This window comes from Balaenoptera musculus, chromosome 16 (assembly GCF_009873245.2).
Source record: "Balaenoptera musculus isolate JJ_BM4_2016_0621 chromosome 16, mBalMus1.pri.v3, whole genome shotgun sequence".
Taxonomy (NCBI): domain Eukaryota; kingdom Metazoa; phylum Chordata; class Mammalia; order Artiodactyla; family Balaenopteridae; genus Balaenoptera; species Balaenoptera musculus.
In genome coordinates, this window is record NC_045800.1 from 22,709,015 (window position 1) to 22,729,839 (window position 20,825).

Below are 20,825 nucleotides of genomic sequence, written 5' to 3' on the forward strand. Positions count from 1 at the left end.
AATATTCCATTGTAGATATGTACCACATCTTCTTTATCTATTCCTCTGTTGATGGACATTTAGGTTGCTCCCATGTCCTGGTTATTGTAAACAGTGCTGCAATGAACATTGGAGTGCATTAAACTAAACTTAATATCCATTCTGTTTCTAATCTCTAGGACATGGAACCCTCTTAAATATGCCTTGGCCCATGCAACCCTACTCCCCAGTACATTTGTCTTAGTCCACTTGGACTGCTATAACAAAATACTACATACTGGATGGTTTGTGAACAACAGAAATTATCTCTCACAGGTTTGAAGGCTGGAAGTCTGGGATTAGGGTACCAGCATGGTATGGTTTTGATGAAGGCCCTCTTCCAGATTGTAGGCAGCTACCTTCTCACTGTGTCCACGTATGGTGGAAGCTGCAAGGGAGCTTCTGTGTCCTCTTTTATAAAGGCACTGATCCCATTCATGAGGGCTCCACCCTCATGACCTCATCACCCCCAAAGTCCCCACCTCCTAATACCATCACCTTGGAGCTTAGGTTTAAACATGTGAACTTTGGAGAGACACATTCAGACCATAGCAACACTTAATCCTTGCAGGATTTCAGAATGTCTGAAGTTTTCCCATTATTTCTCTTTATCTTTTTAGTGTAAGACACACATATTGCCTTCTGAGTTAATCCTGACTTTTCTGAGGCATAAAGGGGTGAAAAGAAAAGGGATTTTTTTTTTTTTTTTCAAGAGAAGGATCACGAGTGAGTCAAGAGCCTGGGTTAGTAGTTCCAACCTGACACTCTCTGAGTGGTGTGACCTTGGGCAAGGTATTTACTCTCTTGAAGCCTTGGTTTCCTTAATTGTGACAGGCGGTGTTTGGACTAGTTCCTCTCTAACAGTCTTTTCATCTCTAAAGGATCCCTTAATTCATACTATTGACAATAGTGGTAGCTGTGTGTACTCTTTCTTTTACTCTTTACAACACTATTATTATTAAGTATTATTATTATCAACCTTTCTACAGGTGGTACATGGAGTTGTAGAGAAATTAGGAAGCCTAGGTTCCAATCTGATTGTATCAGTTATTAGCCCTATGACTTTAGGCAAGTAAATTGCTTTCAAGGCTAACATACCCTTTCTCTTATCTCATCATTATTTTTCTGAATTTGTGTCATATGTGAATTTTCTAGGCACACGATATGTATTCTTATCCAAGTTGTTGACTCTTTTTGAGCAGGACACTAACAAGGGCACAGCCTTGCAGGTCCTATGTGACATCCATCCCACAGTTAACAGATGGACACCAGCCATTGATCAACACCATTTGACAATAGTTTTTTTTGATATAGTTTAAGTCCCTTATATATATATTTTTTTCTACACAGCTTTCAAGAAATGATACATTGTATATAATATACACCTGACATGTATTTATAGTTATACACTCCCTGTCTTCTCTACTGAAATGTAAACTTCATGAGGGGCAGGGATTTTCCTCTCTGTTATTCACTGCTAAACCCTCAGCACCTAGAACTACCACTGGCACATTGTTGGTATTCAGTAAATATTTGTTGAACTCATTCATTCATTCATTAAAAAATTTAATTGAGGATCCGCTGTCTGCCCTGATGGGTGTTAAGTGTTAAGGATGTCCCAGGAATCCTCAGTCTAGAGCAATGGTCTCCATGGTGAGTTACCTGCAGCAGCACCCCAGGTTGCTGGGAGGTTTGATGATTCATGGAGACGTGGGGAGAAAATATTAGAATTTCTGACTTTTTGCTTGCTTATATTTTGATTTCTATTTTGTGTATACTTTTTAAAGTTAATATATAAATACTCTAGTTCATTTCCACAGCTTATTACTAACAACTCATATATGGGTGTGTGCTCTTTTTTTTTCTCTTGCTTGTTGTGTTCAAACAAAAATTTTGGAGATTGCTGCCCTTGGAATTCTCTTATGGAATATAATTTCTCTGGGTCAGATTGTCTCTAGCAGTAAAATACTCAGGTTTCCATTCGTTTACACTCATATCTGTTCTACCTCTTAGTCTGAAGTTCTTTGTCCTTAACAGATATGGAAAGAAAGGGGAATTGAAGTTCTCTCCTCTCCTTGTCTTCTGTTAATATGGCCCCTCCATTCCCAAGCAAGACCTTCACACCTTCCTCCTCTCACTCTGAATTTAAGATCAGCACAAACACATACCTCCTGGTATCCCTGGCATTTTTTTTTCCTGTCACAGCTTAAGCCTTGCCACCACTCTCTAGTAAGATGGTACCCGAGTTGTAAATATTCTGAAATTTAAGGAAATTCCATATCTCCTCCTCATACAAACATCACTCATCTCTCCTCTCTATCCCTTTGTCATTTGCACACATTGATTACACCTGCCTTAGTCTTTGTTTTCCTGACTGTAGAAATTTTCTTGTTTTTATTAATACAGGTTTATTAATATTAAAAGTAATGCATAAATATATCCTGTTTGTATTAAAAGATTACTGATAAGTATAATGATCCCATTGACTATTACCCCACCATTCTAAAACCTCCCAGAGGTGACTACTGTTATGAATTTTGAATGTGCATTTCCAGTAGTAGTTTTTTCCTTTTATATACATTTTTGCTTTGGGTTAATCAATAGACAATAGTTAGATAAATTGGGTATTTTCATTTAAAAGATTGCAACAAAGTAGTTAGAGATCTCTCTCTCATTAATGTTATGTTCTGGCACGGAACAGTCTCCAAGACATATTATTGAATAAAATTAACAAGTTGCTAAAAATACATAGGGTATGATACCACTACAGTTTTAAAAGATAATAAGAAACCTTCTTAAAAAAATATTGTGAGCTCCTCTTTTACCTCAATCCCACACTCTTTGATCATTTAAAGTATATTTCTCTATATCTCATTGGCACTGTTGTTTCTGTTTGGGGATCAGGCTCGTGATCTGGTCAGGTTCCCTGGTGTCTCTCTAGATCTCCTCATCTGTATTTGGGAAACACCAAAGACAAAGATGGGGAGGGGCTATAAAAGTGGGGAAATAAGAAGGAAACAGGAAATGCAACCAGTGGTGTAAGAAGCAAAATCATTACATTAGAACAAGGGAAAATGGGAAAGGATAGGGAAGCACTGTAGAAGAATGGTTTGCCTCGACCGATTTAGAAGAATCATTGATAACTGGAGAGACATGCTGCTTACTTCTAAGCACTTCCATTTCTCTTTCAACTTTCAGCTTTATTTCTACCCAGCACGTCATGCAACAAACCTCACCTCCCACAACCATCCTGAGCTTTATGTATTCCTTCACTGTAGGTCAGACACCCCGTTCCTTGCTTTGCTCTCCTACACACACTTTCTCTTTGTCTGTCTTTCTGTCTGTCTGTCTCTCTCTGCTCTGCATTTTGTTGTAAATGTCATAACTTAACAGTCAGGTTTCTGGTTTGGGGAGTAAAAATGACAAAATGCAGAATTTAAGGAGCTTAAGGATGTTGGCCATGCTGATTCTCTGTAGCCATTATGCATTCAAAAAACTAAGCATCATTTTTATTTGTTTATTTGTTATTTGTAGTAGATTCCTTTATTCCTAGGAAACCAGTGTAACCGTGTGGAGACCAGAAGAAAGCAAGCATGTTTCTTAGGCTTACAGGGGAGGTTAAAATGCCGCCTTTAGGCTGCTTTTTATTTTTATTTTTCTAGCTCATTTACCCCACATGGGCAGGAGATGAGACCTCAGGCTAAGCTGCTTTGTTCAGGAGTAAAAGTTGCAGCATTAGCCAGGACCTTCCTGACGATGTTTGTCTTGAGAGCCTAACTGTAGCATTAGGTGAAGAGGAAACCCTTGACTACAGAAGAGGAAATCAGGGTATCCAGCCGCTAATACAGGCTGGCACTTTGCTGCTTCTCTCTGTAGCAGACAGAACCACTTGCTTCTATGGGCTTTATTCACGAAGAGCCTGCAGAAACATGAATACTCCATCTAAAACAAAAAAGGAGGAGTGCAGGTGTCTCCAACTCCCCAGCGTCTGTTCCTCTGCAGATCTCTCCGCATTCCTCCCTTGGCCATTAGCTGCAAATCTAAATCTGAATAAATAGGTGCTATCCCGTCACGGTGTTTATTTTTTAATACTTGCTCTGCGGTTATCTATATCAGGACATTTTGTGGCTCCTCAGCATTTATTGAGCAGTATATTAAGTTGGTATAAACTCAGACAACATGCCAGGAGAATGATAAACTAGTGACATTTTTGAGTTTCTCTGTGGAGAGTGTCTACAAAGGCTGCATTTGGCTGATTGTATTTCAGAAGGCTGATGTTACACTGCTAACTTCACGGCGCACTATATCAGAGTGAGTGTTTTATTTGCATTCTTGACTATGATAATCCTTAGATTTTATTCCCAAACAGCTCCTGAATGTGAGCACCAACTTAAGATGCTAGAGGCGGAGATGCATGAGGCTGGCTTTGTCTTGTTTGTATCAACAGAGCTGAGTCTAGTATGTCCTAGAGGGCCTTCACCTTATGCTTTCCTTGGGCAGGGAGACCTACACATAGATAGATGGGGGCACAAGTTCTTCTTTTCAGCCATTTGTAAACTTATGTGCATAACTTTCTTCAGTGGCATCATGTGGCTTTTAGGATCAAATACAAAACCTTAGCATGATGTACACAGTGCCTAAATTTTCATTTTATCTGCTACTGCTCTACTGTGAAAACATTAGATCCACCATGTTGACTTACTAGTAGACACCTCTATGGATCAACCTCTCTCTGACCTGTGGCCTTTATTTTTTTTTAATTATTAGCACCTTTTAATTATTATTTATTTATTTATCCATTTTTTTGGCTGTGTTGGGTCCTCGTCTCTGTGCGAGGGCTTCCCCCAGTTGCGGCAAGTGGGGGCCACTCTTCATCGCGGTGTGCGGGCCTCTCACTGTCACGGCCTCTCTTGTTGTGGAGCACAGGCTCCAGACGCGCAGGCTCAGCAGTTGTGGCTCACGGGCCCAGCCGCTCTGCAGCATGTGGGATCCTCCCAGACCAGGGCTCGAACCCGCGTCCCCTGCATTAGCAGGCAGATTCTCAACCACTGTGCCACCCACGAAGCCCCGGGGGCCTTTTTACTTGATATTTATCTCTAAGGAGAATGTTCTTCCACTCCCTCTATCCATTGATCATATCATTCCATATCCTTGAAGATTCAATCCACTTACTGTAAAGACTTACAGGACATTCATTCTCCTCCGGACATTTCTCCTATGTCTTCAAATTCCAACTTGAATATTAGAACTCTTGTTTCATTGGATTACTGTCTCTCCCATAGCTCTAAAGCTTGTAAAGCCAGGGAATCTGTAGCCCTTGTTCTTATCACATAATAGAGTATTAGAATGTTTCACTAAATAAGTAAATGATTTTATTTATTCATATAGTTGATCTCTGGGCTATTGACTTTTATTTTGTCTGTAGATTTACGATGATAAATCATTTTTGCTAACGGGGTACCCCTGATATCCCAAGAAGCTTTTATTACCAACACGAATTTTAATTTTCGTATGAGGATTAATTTTCACATCAGGATTAATATTCCCCTATCTACACACCCTTGCTGTGTGCCAGGAATCTGCTCGGTGCTTTAAGATGTATATTCTAGGAGAACTTATTTTAGTCTCATATTATCATTAAAAAATAAAAGCACAGAGATGTTAAGTAACTGACCAAATGTCACACACACAGATAAACTGATGAATGCTGATATGGCTGGTTGTGTACTTCTCCTTTATCCAAAAGCATTCAGTAAACATTGATTGAATGTCTATATATAGCATGCATGGTAACTGGCACAGAAAAACAGAAAAGTTTGAGCTTGTCTGTCAATAAGAAGGACAGACAAATGAGCCACCACCTGAAACATGGCCTAATTTGTGCTATGCAAAAGTATGTGCACAGTTCTGGAAATCTGAGAAGGGATAACCAACTTAGCTTAAGTGGCACCCCCACTGGGGAGACTGTTTTCAACTTCACTCATCTGCAGCTGAGCCACAGACCGTAAGAGTTAAGAAGGCAGAAGAAGGGTAAGAAGCTATTCCAGGCAGAGGTACCAGCATGTGCAAAGCATGGTGTTCCTTCCCTTCCATGAAGTTCAGCTCAAGAAGGGAATTCATTTTCCCAATTAGACATAAAGGCGATATAAAGATATACAAGATACAGCCACCTATTGTCTTTTTATATAATTAAAGGATCCTGAACCAAAATTTTTCATCTCATTTTTAAGTTTTTGGCCGCACCCCATGGCATGTGGGATCTTAGTTCCCCAACCAGGGTTCGAACCCATGCCTCCTGCATTGGAAGGCAAAGTCTTAACCAGTGGACCACCAGGGAAGTCCCTTTCATCTCATTTTTACAGAGAGATTCTTTCTGAGTCCCAGACTTGAACAACGCAATATATCAGATATTATAGTAAATATTGACCAGTGTAAACATGTCTGTATGTCTATTGAGGAAACATTCTTCCCTATGCTCTGGTAAGCACAGAGAACACAGTGACAAAAAACAGAGCACCTGACTTTTGGGAGCTCAGTGAAGTAAGAGAAGCATTTATGCAAAGAGATCCAGCAAATCATTATGAACCATGACAGGGATGTGTACAGGGCAGTCTAGAAGCATAAAGCAAAGGTGCCCAAACCTTTGTGCTTAATACCTGAAGTCAGAGTTACTTACATGATTGGATAGAGATTCTTGAAGCCATTCTTGAGATCTCCCTCCAAAAATAAGATCTTCAAGAGAATATTTTGGATTAAATTTTATGTTTATGCTGGTTTTCTTTGATTTCTTATTTTTTCGCTTTATTGAAGCATACCTGGCAAATAGGATCCTGATATACTTCGTGTACAACGTGATGATTTGATATACATATACATTGTGAAAGGATTTCCATAATCGAGTTAGCGCATTCATTACCTCACATATTTACCTTTTTGTGTGTGTAAGAACACTTAAGTTCTACTGTCTCAGCAAACTGCAATTATATGATACAGCATTTTCAATTATAGTCACCATGTTATACATTAGATCCTCAGACCTTATTCATCTTATAACTGAAAGTTTGTGCACTCTTACCATTCTCTCCCCATTTCTCCATCCCCACCCCACAAGCCTCTGGCAACTACTCATCATCATCATTATTAATCACAACAATTGGTCTTAAAAACATGCAGAAAACCATTAAACTCTACAGTCCCAACTAAAATGCATAAATGGGCTAGAAAACGATACGTTGCAGGTCATCTGCAGTGATGTGTTTCCACAAGGTGTCTGATCAGTGACAGCACCATTAAAACCAGCACATCTGTGAACATTTAACATTGTTTGGCTTCAGCTCTTGAGAACTCACCAGTGCCACAAAGTAAAAGCAGCAGTAATTCTTTATAATGTGTGACTGCAGATCTAGAGGCACCCTTAGGCCTTCAGGAAAAAGGGCGAGCACATCTGCAAATAAAAATTGTTGGAAACACCATGGCCTGACTTTAAAGTTTTATTTTGTTGTTGCAGTTGTTTTACTAGACATGGAAAAAATTTTAGGCAGGTTAAGGGAGTTGCCACAGTAGACTTTGGAAAGACAAAGGATTCTGTTTTGTCCCTGTCTCTTTACATTAGTTGATAAGAGGGACATGTCACTTGAAACAACAGCTCCTGCCTTTAGAGATAATAAAAGATCTTAAGAGACTACTGCTATTATTGATTTGTTGTCATATGCACATGGAAAGATGCAACTGGATGCAGAAGAATCATTTTGCCTCACGTTGACCCTAAGCACAAGCCAAGCAGGTTAGGTTTGCGTGATAGTTGCAACCCTGTGTTTCTGGGATGCCAGCGTCATAGGTACTGGTCATTTCAAGGAAGAAACTTGCATCAGGTAAGGTGGGAGGTGAAGAACATGTTACTACCCAATAATAATTTACAAAACCAGTTACCTGCTGAGCTTTCTAGTTTGAGGGTTGTCAGAACGGGAGCTTGTCTTTTTTTTTTTTTTTTTTAATTGTTCATGACTTTGGCCTTGTCAGTAGGGGTCACCTACGGATGCAATCAATGCTTCACTATGGGAAGTGCAGAGCTACCATCTGAACAAGCAGTCCCTCGAATACGTGACTGAAATGATGGTGATAGTATCACCATCCACCTCTGTACAGATTCTAACCAGGGGGAATGTCCAAGTGCACGTTCCCTGTCTCTTTGGGGAAAATTATAAAACCCTTGTTAGGACATTTCTGCTTCCTGGGAGAAGAAGAAAGCAGAGTTCAGTGTTTCAAACATAGGCTCTGAATTTCAGGCCATGTATCAATCAAAGAAGAGTTACTGACAGTGATAATAGGGCCTTAAGGAGACTTCTTAAGATAAAGACTAAGCTAGCTAGGCTTCAGACTCTGAGTTGGGAAATGAGATCAAAAAAGAAGAGTTCTGGGAATGCCCTTAGGACTATGATTCACTTACTTATTTCAAAGAGCTCACAGACCATTAAACACTCTCCCTCCCTTTCTCCCCCTCCCCTCCTTCCTCCCTCCCTCCCTCCCTCCCTCCTTCCCTCCCTTCCTCCCTTCCTCCCTCCTTCCCTCCCTTCCTCCCTTCCTTCCTTCTTTCTTTCAACATTTAACTATCTGTTATAGCTCAGGCATTATTTTATTCATATATACATGTGAATATAAAGTGTTTAAAACAAAGCTACTCCAGGGGCTCTCAGTTTGGTGTGCGTGTGTGCAGGGAGGTGGGATGCTGCTTTTATATAGGGAAAGACATAAAATAATTATTTATAGCAGGGCTTCCCTGGTGGCGCAGTGGTTGAGAATCTGCCTGCCAATGCAGGGGACACGGGTTCGAGCCCTGGTCTGGGAAGATCCCACATGCCGCGGAGCAACTAGGCCCGTGAGCCACAATTACTGAGCCTGCGCGTCTGGAGCCTGTGCTCCACAACAAGAGAGGCCATGATGGTGAGAGGCCCGCGCACCGCGATGAGGAGTAGCCCCCGCTTGCCGCAACGAGAGAAAGCCCTCGCACAGAAACAAAGACCCAATGCAGCCATAAATAAATAAATAAATAATTTATAGCAAACTCTTACAAAATTTGTATTAAAAAAGAAATACTTAGGAAGAGAGCAGTTTTCCTGGTGTAACTGGGAAATAGTTAATGGAAGAAGTGACCTTTCAGATGTGTCTTAAAATGAGTCAAAGAAGATGTGGTGAAACTGGAGAAGGGCCTTTCAAGCTGGAGAGAAAAGCATACAGAGGCTCACAGAGGGCTGAGGAAAGGAATGAGGCACTTTCAGGAGTGGCAGATCTTCCTGTGTGGCAGGACATGGGGCAGAAAAAGTGAAGCGGGTCTTGGCTACCACACTGAGTCCTGAATGTGATGAGCGTTTTTAACATCTTCATTGTCTCGTATGGATTTGATGGTGGGGCTGAGGGGCTCCGGGGAGGCAGAGGAAGACCAGTTTTAAGGCATGTTACTATTTTACACATGGAAATAGAACAGATTAAATGGATGTCTGCAAATCCTGATGAAAAAAATTATAGTCCCAAGTTTAATTAATCTTGCTGAATGAAAGTCTTAAAGTATGATGGCCCATATTGCTTATACAACAGAATACTTATTTTCTATTTAATGTGGCTCACTGCAAGATAAGACTAAATAATATGTGCCTCCAAGGCATTTCATTTTATTATTTTTTTAAACATATTTATTGGAGTATAATTGCTTTACATTGTTGTGTTACTTTCTGCTGTATAAGAAAGTGAATTAGCTATACATATACTTATATCCCTATATCCCCTCCCTCTTGCGTCTCCCTCCCACCCTCCCTATCCCACCCCTCTAGGTGGTCACAAAGCACCCAGCTGATCTCCATGTGCTATGAGGCTGCTTCCCACTAGCTATCTATTTTATATTTGGTACTGTATATATGTCCATGCCACTCTCTCACTTCGTCCCAGCTTTTACCCTTCCTCCTCCCCGTGTCCTCAAGTCCATTCTCTACATCTGCCTCTTTATTCCTGTCCTGCGCCTGGGTTCATGAGAACCTTTTTTTTTTTTAGATTCCATATATATGTGTTAGCATACGGTATTTGTTTTTCTCTTTCTGACTTACTTCACTCTGTATGACAGATTCTAGGTCCATCCACCTCACTACAAATAACTCAATTTTGTTTCTTTTTATGGCTGAGTAATATTCCATTGTATATATGTGTCACATCTTCTTTATCCATTCATCTGTTGATGGACATTTAGGTTGCTTCCATGTCCTGGCTATTGTAAATAGTGCTGCAATGAACATTGTGGTACATGACTCTTTTTGAATTATGATTTTCTCAGGGTATATGCCCAGTAGTGGGATAGCTGGGTCGTATGGTAGTTCTATTTTTAGTTTTTTACGGAACCTCCATACTGTTCTCTATAGTGGCTGTATCAATTTACATTCCCACCAACAGTGCAAGAGGTTTCCCTTTTCTCCACACCCTCTCCAGCATTTATTGTTTGTAGATTTTTTGGTGATGACCATTATGCCTGGTGTGAGGTGACACCTCATTGTAGTTTCGATTTGCATTTCTCTAATGATTAGTGATGTTCAGCATCCTTTCATGTGTTTGTTGGCAATCTGTATATCTTCTTTGGAGAAATGTCTATTCAGGTCTTCTGCCCATTTTTGGATTGGGTTGTTTGTTTTTTTGATATGGAGGTGCATGAGATGCTTGTATATTTTGGAGATTAATCCTGTGTCACTTGCTTTTTAGCAAATATTTTCTCCCGTTCTGAGGGTTGTCTTTTCATCTGTTTATGGTTTCCTTTGCTGTGCAAAAGCTTTTAAGTTTCATTAGGTCCCATTTGTTTATTTTTGTTTTTATTTCCATTTCTCTAGAAGGTGGGTCAAAAAGGATCTTGTTGTGACTTATGTCAAAGAGTGTTCTGGCTATGTTTTCCTCTAAGAGTTTGATAGTGTCTGGCCTTACATTTAGGTCTTTAATCCATTTTGGGTTTATTTTTGTGTATGGTGTTAGGGAGTGTTCTGATTTCATTCTTTTTCATGTAGCTGGCTGTCCAGTTTTCCCAGCACCACTTATTGAAGAGGCTGTCTTTTCTCCATTGCATATTCTTATCTCCTTTATCAAAGAAAAGGTGACCATATGTGTGTGGGTTTATCTCTGGACTTTCTATCCTGTTCCATTGATCTATATTTCTGTTTTTGTGCCACTACCATACTGTCTTGTTTGCTGTAGCCTTGTAGTATAGTCTGAAGCTCCATTTTTCTTTCTCAAGATTGCTTTGGCTATTCGGGGTCTTTTGTGTTTCCATACAAACTGTGAAATTTTTTGTTCTAGTTCTTTGAAAAATGCCATTGGTAGTTTAATAGGGATTGCATTGAATCTGTAGATTGCTTTAAGTAGTATGGTCATTTTCACAATGTGGATTCTTCCAATCCAAGAACATGGTATATCTCTCCATCTGTTTGTATCATCTTTAATTTCTTTCATCAGTGTCTTATAGTTTTCTGCATACAGGTCTTTTGTCTCCCTAGGTAGGTTTATTCCTAGGTATTTTATTCTTTTTGTTGCAGTGGTAAATGAGAGTGTTTCCTTAATTTTTCTTTCAGATTTGTCATCATTAGTGTATAGGAATGCAAGAGATTTCTGTGCATTAATTTTGTATCCTGCTATTTTACCAAACTCATTGATTAGCTCTAGTAGTTTTTTGGTAGAATCTTTTGGATTCTCTAAGTGTAGTATCATGTCAGGTGAAAACAGTGACAGCTTTACTTCTTCTTTTCCAAGTTGGATTCCTTTTTATTTGATTTTCTTCTCTGATTGCTGTGGCTAAAATTTCCAAAATATGTTTAATAATAGTGGTGAGAGTGGGCAACCTTGTCTTGTTCCTGATCTTAGTGGAAATGGTTTCAGTTTTTCACCATTGAGAATGATGTCGGCTGTGGGTTTGTCATATATGGCCTTTATTATGTTGAGGTAAGTTTCCTCTATGCCTACTTTCTGGAGAGTTTTTATCATAAATGGGTGTTGAATTTTGTCAAAAGCTTTTTCTGCATCTATTGAGATTTTCATATGGTTTTTGTACTTCAATTTGTTAATGTGGTGTATCACATTGATTGATTTGCATATAGTGAAGAATCCTTGCATTCCTGGGATAAACCCCACTTGATCATGGTGTATGATCCTTTTAATGTGCTGCTGGATTCTGTTTGCTAGTATTTTGATGAGGATTTTTGCATCTATGTTCATCAGTGATATTGGCCTGTAGTTTTTTTTTCTCGTGACATCTTTGTCTGGTTTTGGTATCAGGGTGATGGTGGCCTCGTAGAATGAGTTGGGAGTGTTCCTTCCTCTGCTATATTTTGGAAGAGTTTGAGAAGGATATGTGTTAGTTCTTCTCTAAAAGTTTGATAGAATTCACCTGTGAAGCCATCTGGTGCTGGGCTTTTGTTTCTTGGAAGATTTTTAATCACAGTTTCAATTTCAGTGCTTGTGACTGGTCTGTTTATATTTTCTGTTTCTTCCTGGTTCAGTCTCAGAAGGTTGTGCTTTTCTAAGAATTTGTCCATTTCTTTCAGGTTGTCCATTTTATTGGCATAGAGTTGCTTGTAGTAATCTCTTATGATCCTTTGTTTTTCTTCAGTGTCAGTGGTTACTTCTGGTTTTTCATTTCTAATTCTGTTGATTTGAGTCTTCTCCCTTTTTTCTTGATGAGTGTGGCTAATGGTTTATCAATCTTGTTTATCTTCTCAAAGAACCCGATTTTAGTTTTATTGATCTTTGCTATTGTCTCTTTCATTTCTTTTTCATTTATTTCTGATCGGATCTTTATGATTTGTTTCCTTCTGCTAACTTTAAGGTTTTTTTGTTCTTCTTTCTCTAATTGCTTTAGGTGTAAGGTTAGGTTGTTCATTTGAGATGTTTCTTGTTTCTTGAGGTAGAATTGTATTGCTATAAACTTCCCTCTTAGAACTACTTTTGCTGTATCCCATAGGTTTTGGGTCATCGTGTTCTCATTGTCATTTGTTTCTAGGTATTTTTTGATTTCCTCTTTGATTTCTTCAGTGATCTCTTGGTTATTTAGTAGCATATTGTTTAGCCTCCATGTGTTTGTATTTTTTTACAGATTTTTTTCCTGTAATTGATATCTAGTCTCACAGGCTTGTGGTCGGAAAAGATACTTGATACGATTTCAATTTTCTTAAATTTACCAAGGCTTGATTTGTGACCCAAGATATGGTCTATCCTGGAGAATGTTCCGTGAACACTTGAGAAGAAAGTGTATCCTGTTGTTTTTGGATGGAATGTCCTATGAATATCAATTAAGTCCATGTTGTTTAATGTGTCATTTAAAGCTTGTGTTTCCTTATTTATTATCATTTTGGTTGATCTGTCCATTGGTGGAAGTGGGGTGTTAGAGTCCCCTACTCTTATTGTATTCCTCAATTTCCCCTTGTATGGCTGTTAGCATTTGCCTTTTGTATTGAGGTGCTCCTATGTTGGGCGCATAAATATTTACAATTGTTATATCTTCTTCTTGGTTGATCCCTTGATCATTATGTAGTGTCCTTCTTTGTCTCTTGTAATAGTCTTTATTTTAAAGTCTATTTTGTCTGATATGAGTATTACTACTCCAGCTTTCTTTTGATTTCCATTGGCATGGACTACCTTTTTCCATCCCCTCACTTTCAGTCTGTATACGTCCCGAGGTCTGAAGTGGGTCTCTTGTAGACAGCATGTATATGGGTCTTGTTTTTGTATCCGTTCAGGGAGCCTCTGTCTTTTGGTTGGAGGATTTAATCTATTCACATTTAAGGTAATTATTGATATGTATGTTCCTATTACCATGTTTTAAATTGTTTTGGGTTTGTTTTTGTAGGTTCTTTTCATCTCTTGTGTTTCCCACTTAGAGAAGTTCCTTTAGCATTTGTTGTAGAGCTGGTTTGGTGGTGCTGAATTCTCTTAGCTTTTGCTTGTCTATAAAGCTTTTGATTTCTCCGTCATATCTGAATGAGATCCTTGCCAGGTAGAGTAATCTTGACTGTAGGTTCTTCCTTTTCATCACTTTAAATATATCATGCCACTCCCTCTGGCTTGTAGAGTTTCTGCTGAGCAATCATCTGTTAACCTTATGGGAGTTCCCTTGTATATTATTTGTTGCTTTCCCTTGTTGCTTTTAATATTTTTTCTTTGTATTTAATTTTTGATAGTTTGATTAATATGTCTTGTTGTATTTCTCCTTGGATTTATCCTGTATGGGACTCTCTGCACTTCCTGGACTTGACTGACTATTTCCTTTCCCATATTAGAGAAGTTTTCAACTATAATCTCTTCAACTATTTTCTCAGTCCCTTTCTTTTTCTCTTCTTCTTCTGGGACCCCTATAATTGGAATGTTGGTGCATTTAATGTTGTCCCAGAGGTCTCTGAGGCTGTCCTCAATTCTTTTCATTCTTTTTCTTTATTCCACTCTGCAATAGTTATTTCTACTATTTTATCTTCCAGGTCACTTATCCGTTCTTCTGCCTCAGTTATTTTCCTCTTGATTCCTTCTAGACAATTTTTAATTTCATTTATTGTGTTGTTCATCATTGTTTGCTTGCTCTGTAGTTCTTCTAGGTCCTTGTTAAACATTTCTTGTATTTTCTCCATTCTATTTCCAAGATTTTGGATCATCTTTACTATCATTACTGTGAATTCTTTTTCAGGTAGACTTCCTACTTCCTCTTCATTTGTTTGGTCTGGTGGGTTTTTTCATTGGTCCTTCATCTGTTGCATATTTCTCTGTCTTCTCATTTTGCTTAACTTACTGTGTTTGGGGTCTACTTTTCGCAGGCTGCAAGTTCGTAGTTCCTGTTGTTTTTGGTGTCTGCCCCCAGTGGGTAAGGTTGGTTCAGTGGGTTGTGTAGACTTCCTGGTGGAGGGGACTGATGCCTGTGTTCTGGTGGATGAGGCTGGATCTTGTCTTTCTGGTGGGCAGGACTGCATCCGGTGGTGTGTTTTGGGGTGTCTTGCGGCACCGATCCTCTGTGCAGGAATCTCTCTGCTTTGCCCTCCGCACCCCTGTTGCTGCGCTCTCCTCCGTGGCTCCAAAGCTTCCCCCCCATGTGCCTCCACCAGTGAAGGGGCTTGCTAGTGTGTGGAAACTTTTCCTCCTTCACAGCTCCCTCCCTGAGGTGCAGGTCCCGTCCCTATTCTTTTGTCTCTGTTTTTTCTTTTTTTCTTTTACCTTACACAGGTACGTGGGGAGTTTCTTGCCTTTGGGGAAGTCTGAGGTCTTCTGCCAGTGTTCAGTAGGTGTTCTGTAGGAGTTGTTCCTCATGTAGATGTATTTCTGATATATTTGTGGGGAGGAAGGTGATCTCCACATCTTACTCCTCTGCCATCTTGAGGGTCCTCTCCAAGGCATTTTAAATAGACTTGTGTTTTACTTACACTTGTGATTTCTGGCACATATCATAATATGAGTGCATCTGTATTTCCCACTCACACAGGTTCAACAGTACAGAGAATGGTCACTCTAGGCTGTTCTGGCCACTACATTGGTTGGGTCATGTGGTCTGTTCATAGGATAGTAGTAGGTAGTTCTGCAAATTTCAAATGAAAACATTAATTAGATCAGTTTGCTGTGTAAATCACTATTCAAGTCACCCAGGTAAAGCAGCTTTCCTGGCATCTGCCTGACAACTCTTGGAAGTTTAATATACTGTCAGTGAGACTGTTACATATGACATGCATGGGACTCATTTGCAATTCACAGTTAATAACACACAGTATCCTTGCCAGAGTCAAGCCTGGCCTTCATCAAATAAAGGAGTTTTTATAGGTTTTATTTGAAGTGAAAATTTTTCTGTCAGGCTATATCAGTAAATACAGTACATGTATCCTAAGGATTGTGGCTTTAGAATCCCATGAACATTAGTAGTTTGTGGGCTCAGCTGAGTTTCTCTGAGGCACATGGGGATTCATTAATGTTGATGTTTCTCCATCATTTAGGTCTGTGATGGGGTCGAACAAGGAACCAGATCTTGTGCATCTCGAGGCCAGAACTGTGGATGGTCGTAAGTAAAGCAACTTTTCCACGACGTTAATAGTAATTAATTTTATCGATCTGCCATGAATTGCATCTGTGTTAAGGGAAATCACAGTGGCAATAATCAATAATCTAAGTCGTTTGGACCTGAGGACTTTTTTTTTTTTTTTGTCCTTAGTTACCTAGAGTTGTCTTAATAATTCTCTACAACTCTCATCCAGTCAAGGGGTTTTTCTTTGCAGGTGATGAGAAAATTCCAAAATTTCTTATTTTTTAAGTAAACACTTGTTATTACTGCATTATTGCTGCTCTTTTGTTTTGATGTGTTTTGCCAGTTTCCTTATTTTATCAGATATCATCCAGGCAATGCCTCACTGTCTAGTGGGAGATTGACAAAACACTTGGAAAGGGCTTGTAGAAGTGCATCATCCTGTCTGTCCCCCATCATAAGCGGCAGGAGGCAAAAGTCAGTTGGTGGTTCTGAACATCCCTAGTTAGGTTGGCTACAGTGAAGGACTGTGTTTCCTATGGACATTTTGGCTTTAGCACACGATGGAGAGCAAAGCTGAAGATCCACAATCCAAACCCATGTCTGCATGACTCACAAGTTCACTCACTTACTGTGTGACCTTGAAAAAGTTACTTAAACTCTTTATGCCTCCATTTCTTCACTGTAAATTAAAGTTAATAATAATGATCCCTATAGTAGCTAATATTTACTAAGCACTTGCCCTGTACCAAGAATTATGCTAAGGGCTTTCTATACTTTATCACAATTAATCTTCACTACAATTCATAGGTGGTAGTTCCCATTTTACAGATGAAGAAACCAAGGCATAGAAAGTTTAAGTAATATATTTAAATAACAACAACATGGATTTCCTTCCCCTTCTTTGGTCCTGAGGATCTCCAGGAGGGCTAAGCATTTCAGGGGGTACTACTAGGGAACTACAGGTGAAAGGGAAAAAGGAAAAAGAGAAAAGGGGGAAATGCATAGAAGGAAAATAGATGAGGGGAGAAAACCCAGGCGAAAAGAAAGAGGTCTCAAGTGCAGAGAAAAGGAAGAGAACAGACTCCAATTACCACAGTGCCAAGGGGCTGGTCGAAGTTGTTCAGCACTGAGCCAGGGGGTGATAATCTAATTTTTGAGACCTTCCCTGTTTTAAAAATATCCCTCACAATTCACACACTTCATCATCACTGACACTGAGCCTGTCTACTTGCCCTCCACTTTTCTGATGCAAAGGCAGATGATACCCATGGTTTACCAGCTCACAGCTCAAAGAAGCTGGTCACCCCTGCCATCCAAACTCTCCAGAAACCACACCTGCTCCATTACTGTGTGCTCACAGGGAGATATTTTTATCTCCAGAGGTTTCTTTCCCCCTTTGGGGAATGAATATATTCTTTGGCAGAATCAGTGTGGGGAAAGATCAGGGTCCAAGCTGACCATCTCCTTTCTCCTTTATAAACTCAGGCAAAGCTCTGATATGTAATGTGCCCAGATTGTACCTGACACAGAATAATCTCAACAGTTTAGAGCTGCTTTCCCACCTCTGTATCAAGTGGGCTCTCTCTGGTGGTGACCAGAGCTGATAATATTATCTTGGATTCCATGGTTCAGTTCTCAGTACACAGTAGCCAGAGCTGTCTTAAGCCAGAAGTTGCCGTGCCATCTGTTTAGAGCTTTGTTTTAGCTCCCATTGCTCTAGTAATAACACGGTTCTCACCTTTACCTGTAGCTGCAACATAATCTGCCGCCTGCCCATTTCCTCAGCCTCATCTCACTCGGTGCCCTCCTCGGTCATCACCTGCAGCCCTTTGGGTTTGCTTTCAATTCTTAGAAACTACAAAGTTCTATGTCTCCATAACAAGACTCTAATACCTGCTGTTTCCTCTGCTTGGAATACCTTTCTTTATTCCCCCTTCCCTGACCAATTCAGTGTAACGCATTACTGAAGATCGTTCAGATTGAGGTTAAGCATCATTTCTAATTTTTTTAACTTTTTGAAATAATTTTAGGCTCACAAAGAAGTTGCAAAATAATAGTATGGAGTTCCCCCGAACCCTTCACCCAGCTTCTCCCAATGATAACATCCAAAATAACCATAGAACTATATCAAAACCAGGGAGAGCATCCATTTCTTAAGGAAGTCTTTCTTGAAGTCCTAATCTAAACCAGTTTATTTTGTTTGCTTTCATCCAACTCTATTATTTTTCTTTATTGTATTCATCTTAGTTTGAAATTACACATACCATTTGATCACAACTTTTCCTCTCCACCAGCCTATTAAGTTCTATGTGAGCAGGAGCCAAGTATACCTTTGCTCAGTATTGCATCTCCAGCACATTCTACGGTGTCTACATGTAGATGGAGCTTAATAAATATTTACTGAATGAATGAACACATAGTTGACCAATTGTCAGGATTACCAGCTGGCTACCTAACCTCACTTACCAGGTTGTCTGATAAATTTAGAGCATTGCATCTCAAACTTGAACATGCATAACGACCCACCCAGGGATCTTGTTAAAATGTGGATTCTGATTCAATAAGGGCCCAGGAGTCTGCAGGTGAAGCCGATGCCTCTGGTCTGTGGAACACACTTATAGTAACAAAGTCCCACAACGAAAGACTAATGAAAGAGCTTTAGGGTCTGTCTCCCATGACTACACCCCTTGTTTAGAAAGCTCTGGATGGAATTGGTAGCATCCCAGATTGCTTTTATTTTCAAGCTTTGGGGGATAATGCTGCTTTCTGGCTTTTGGCATTTAATGCACATTACCCCATATTCTGAAAACAACAAGGCTGTCACTTTCCCTGATCGGCACGTTTTCTCTCACCCAACATTATTCCTGTGCTCCCTGCAGGCACGGAGGTTGATAATGCCAAACTGTCATCTCAGGCTCAGCTTTCACAAGGCATGAAATATATCAGTTCTAATTTTATTTATTTTACTTTTCTGCAAAGACAGCATTTTCATAAACTATCCAAGAGTGAAAATTCAATAAAGGGATTTAATTAGAAAAGTTATCCCTGTCAAAACAAAACATGAAAAAAAAAAAAAACCGTACCAATTGAAATAAAGGATCTAAGCTTAACTCCTGACCTGAGTAAATATAAAAAACAATGAGATTTTCTCAGTGTCATATTCCCTCTGTGTGTCTGTCTGTCTGTCTCTCTCCGAGAGAGTCAGTAAACATGGCTTCAGGTCAAAGAAACAGAGGAGGAGGAAGGAAAGAAAGAACACGGAGAGGTCAGAGTAGCAAGCTATTAGCAAATATAACTGAGAGTGTATTTATCAAAATCAGACTCCAGACTGGTCATTTGCTTCAAGAAATCCAGTATCTCTATGTTATCTCTCTCCCCATTCCGGAATTGGGATCCCTCTTTTTTCTCCATCCTTTCATTACTGTTTAGTATATGAAACCCATTATGTATATTCTAGGTCATACATCTGGTAGGGTGTATGCCAAAATAATATGATTTTTTTTTTTTTTACTTTGTAACAAGTAATTTTTTTCTGATTTTAATGGGTTTAGGAATTTTGTAGACAATGCACTGAGACACGTGACACAGAAAAAAATCCCTCCTTGCTTATTTTGCTTATCGCCACGGGGTGGATGGCAAATGCTTACGTGGGCTTGTTATTCGAAGTTTAGTTTTAGTGTCATTTCAAATCTCCCTAGATTACATTTTATAATTAATTTCTGTTTCAATTGAAGTCTCCATATTTGAGGGGAGGTGAGCTCTGGAAAGCTTTTGCTCTACGAAGGTCTGTGGCCTGCACAAACATTTCTTGCCAACTGTGCTCTGAAATCTGGATGTTTTGTAGTTAACAACCAGGACAAGAATGTTATTCTTTCTGGTACCACCTCTCTGCCTTGGGAAACAAGCTGAAGAGAGCAACCTCAATTACAGTCAATCACAGGAAGTATTATTGGAATATTTTTAACGTGTTTATTGGATGTGGCATTTGTTATTGGCCCCTGTGTTCAACCGAGGACAAATTGACAGGTCCTCATCCAGGAAACAAAGATTTTACTGTTTAAATACCCTGTGTGTGTGTGTGTATGTATGAATGTGCACACGCATTGTATGCACCTAATACATTAAAATTGCTACCCAGTACATTATAATAGTAAAAAGGAAACCTACATTCTATTGATTTACCTAATATAGGTACAGGCGTGTGTGTGTGTGTGTGTGTGTGTGTGTGTGTGTGTGTGTGTGTGTGTTTATGTATGTATGTAATCTATGTAGTTAGAAAATGTTGACCCAACTCTTGGATTGAAATCTTTGTGAAAAGCTGTATCTTACTTAATCTTGGTTCTATGTACAAAACATAGCTCAGAGCCTGGCACATTCATGTGTGTTGACTTAATAAATATCTGTGTGTGTCACCATTGGGCACATCTTCTTACAGAAGGGCCTTTAACCATAGGGTGTGTAGAGTCCCTTAGGGCTAATGGATGAGCATGAGAAACTCATGACTCCCTGAAATTGTATGCCAGTATGTATATGTGATTTGGAGGAAAAGAATATAACTTTTATCAGAATTCTTTGCATGGTAATTGCACATGAGTCTATAGTTTTATATTTATGCTCATCTATATACATCATCTTGTAAGAGAACCTGCAGTACCAAGTTTGAGCTTTATTGCTTCTCCCTTTTACTTCTGAAATGAAAGACCTGGCCAGTGACCTGAATGTTTTCTGTACTTGTAGTGATCCATGCCAGCAGGGACAGGGGACAATTACTGGTCTCCATGTATTTGTTTGAGTAACT

General features: G+C 39.5%; 1 protein-coding gene across 1 annotated transcript in view; it reads left to right on the forward strand.

The window, feature by feature from the left end:
• Positions 1-20,825, forward strand: part of SORCS1 (sortilin related VPS10 domain containing receptor 1) — a 414,532-nt gene that overhangs the window by 233,362 nt on the left and 160,345 nt on the right. Inside the window, exon 8 of the mRNA XM_036829279.1 lies at positions 15,999-16,063. Coding sequence (XP_036685174.1) covers positions 15,999-16,063 — 65 coding nt within the window. The remainder of the gene's footprint in view (positions 1-15,998; positions 16,064-20,825) is intronic.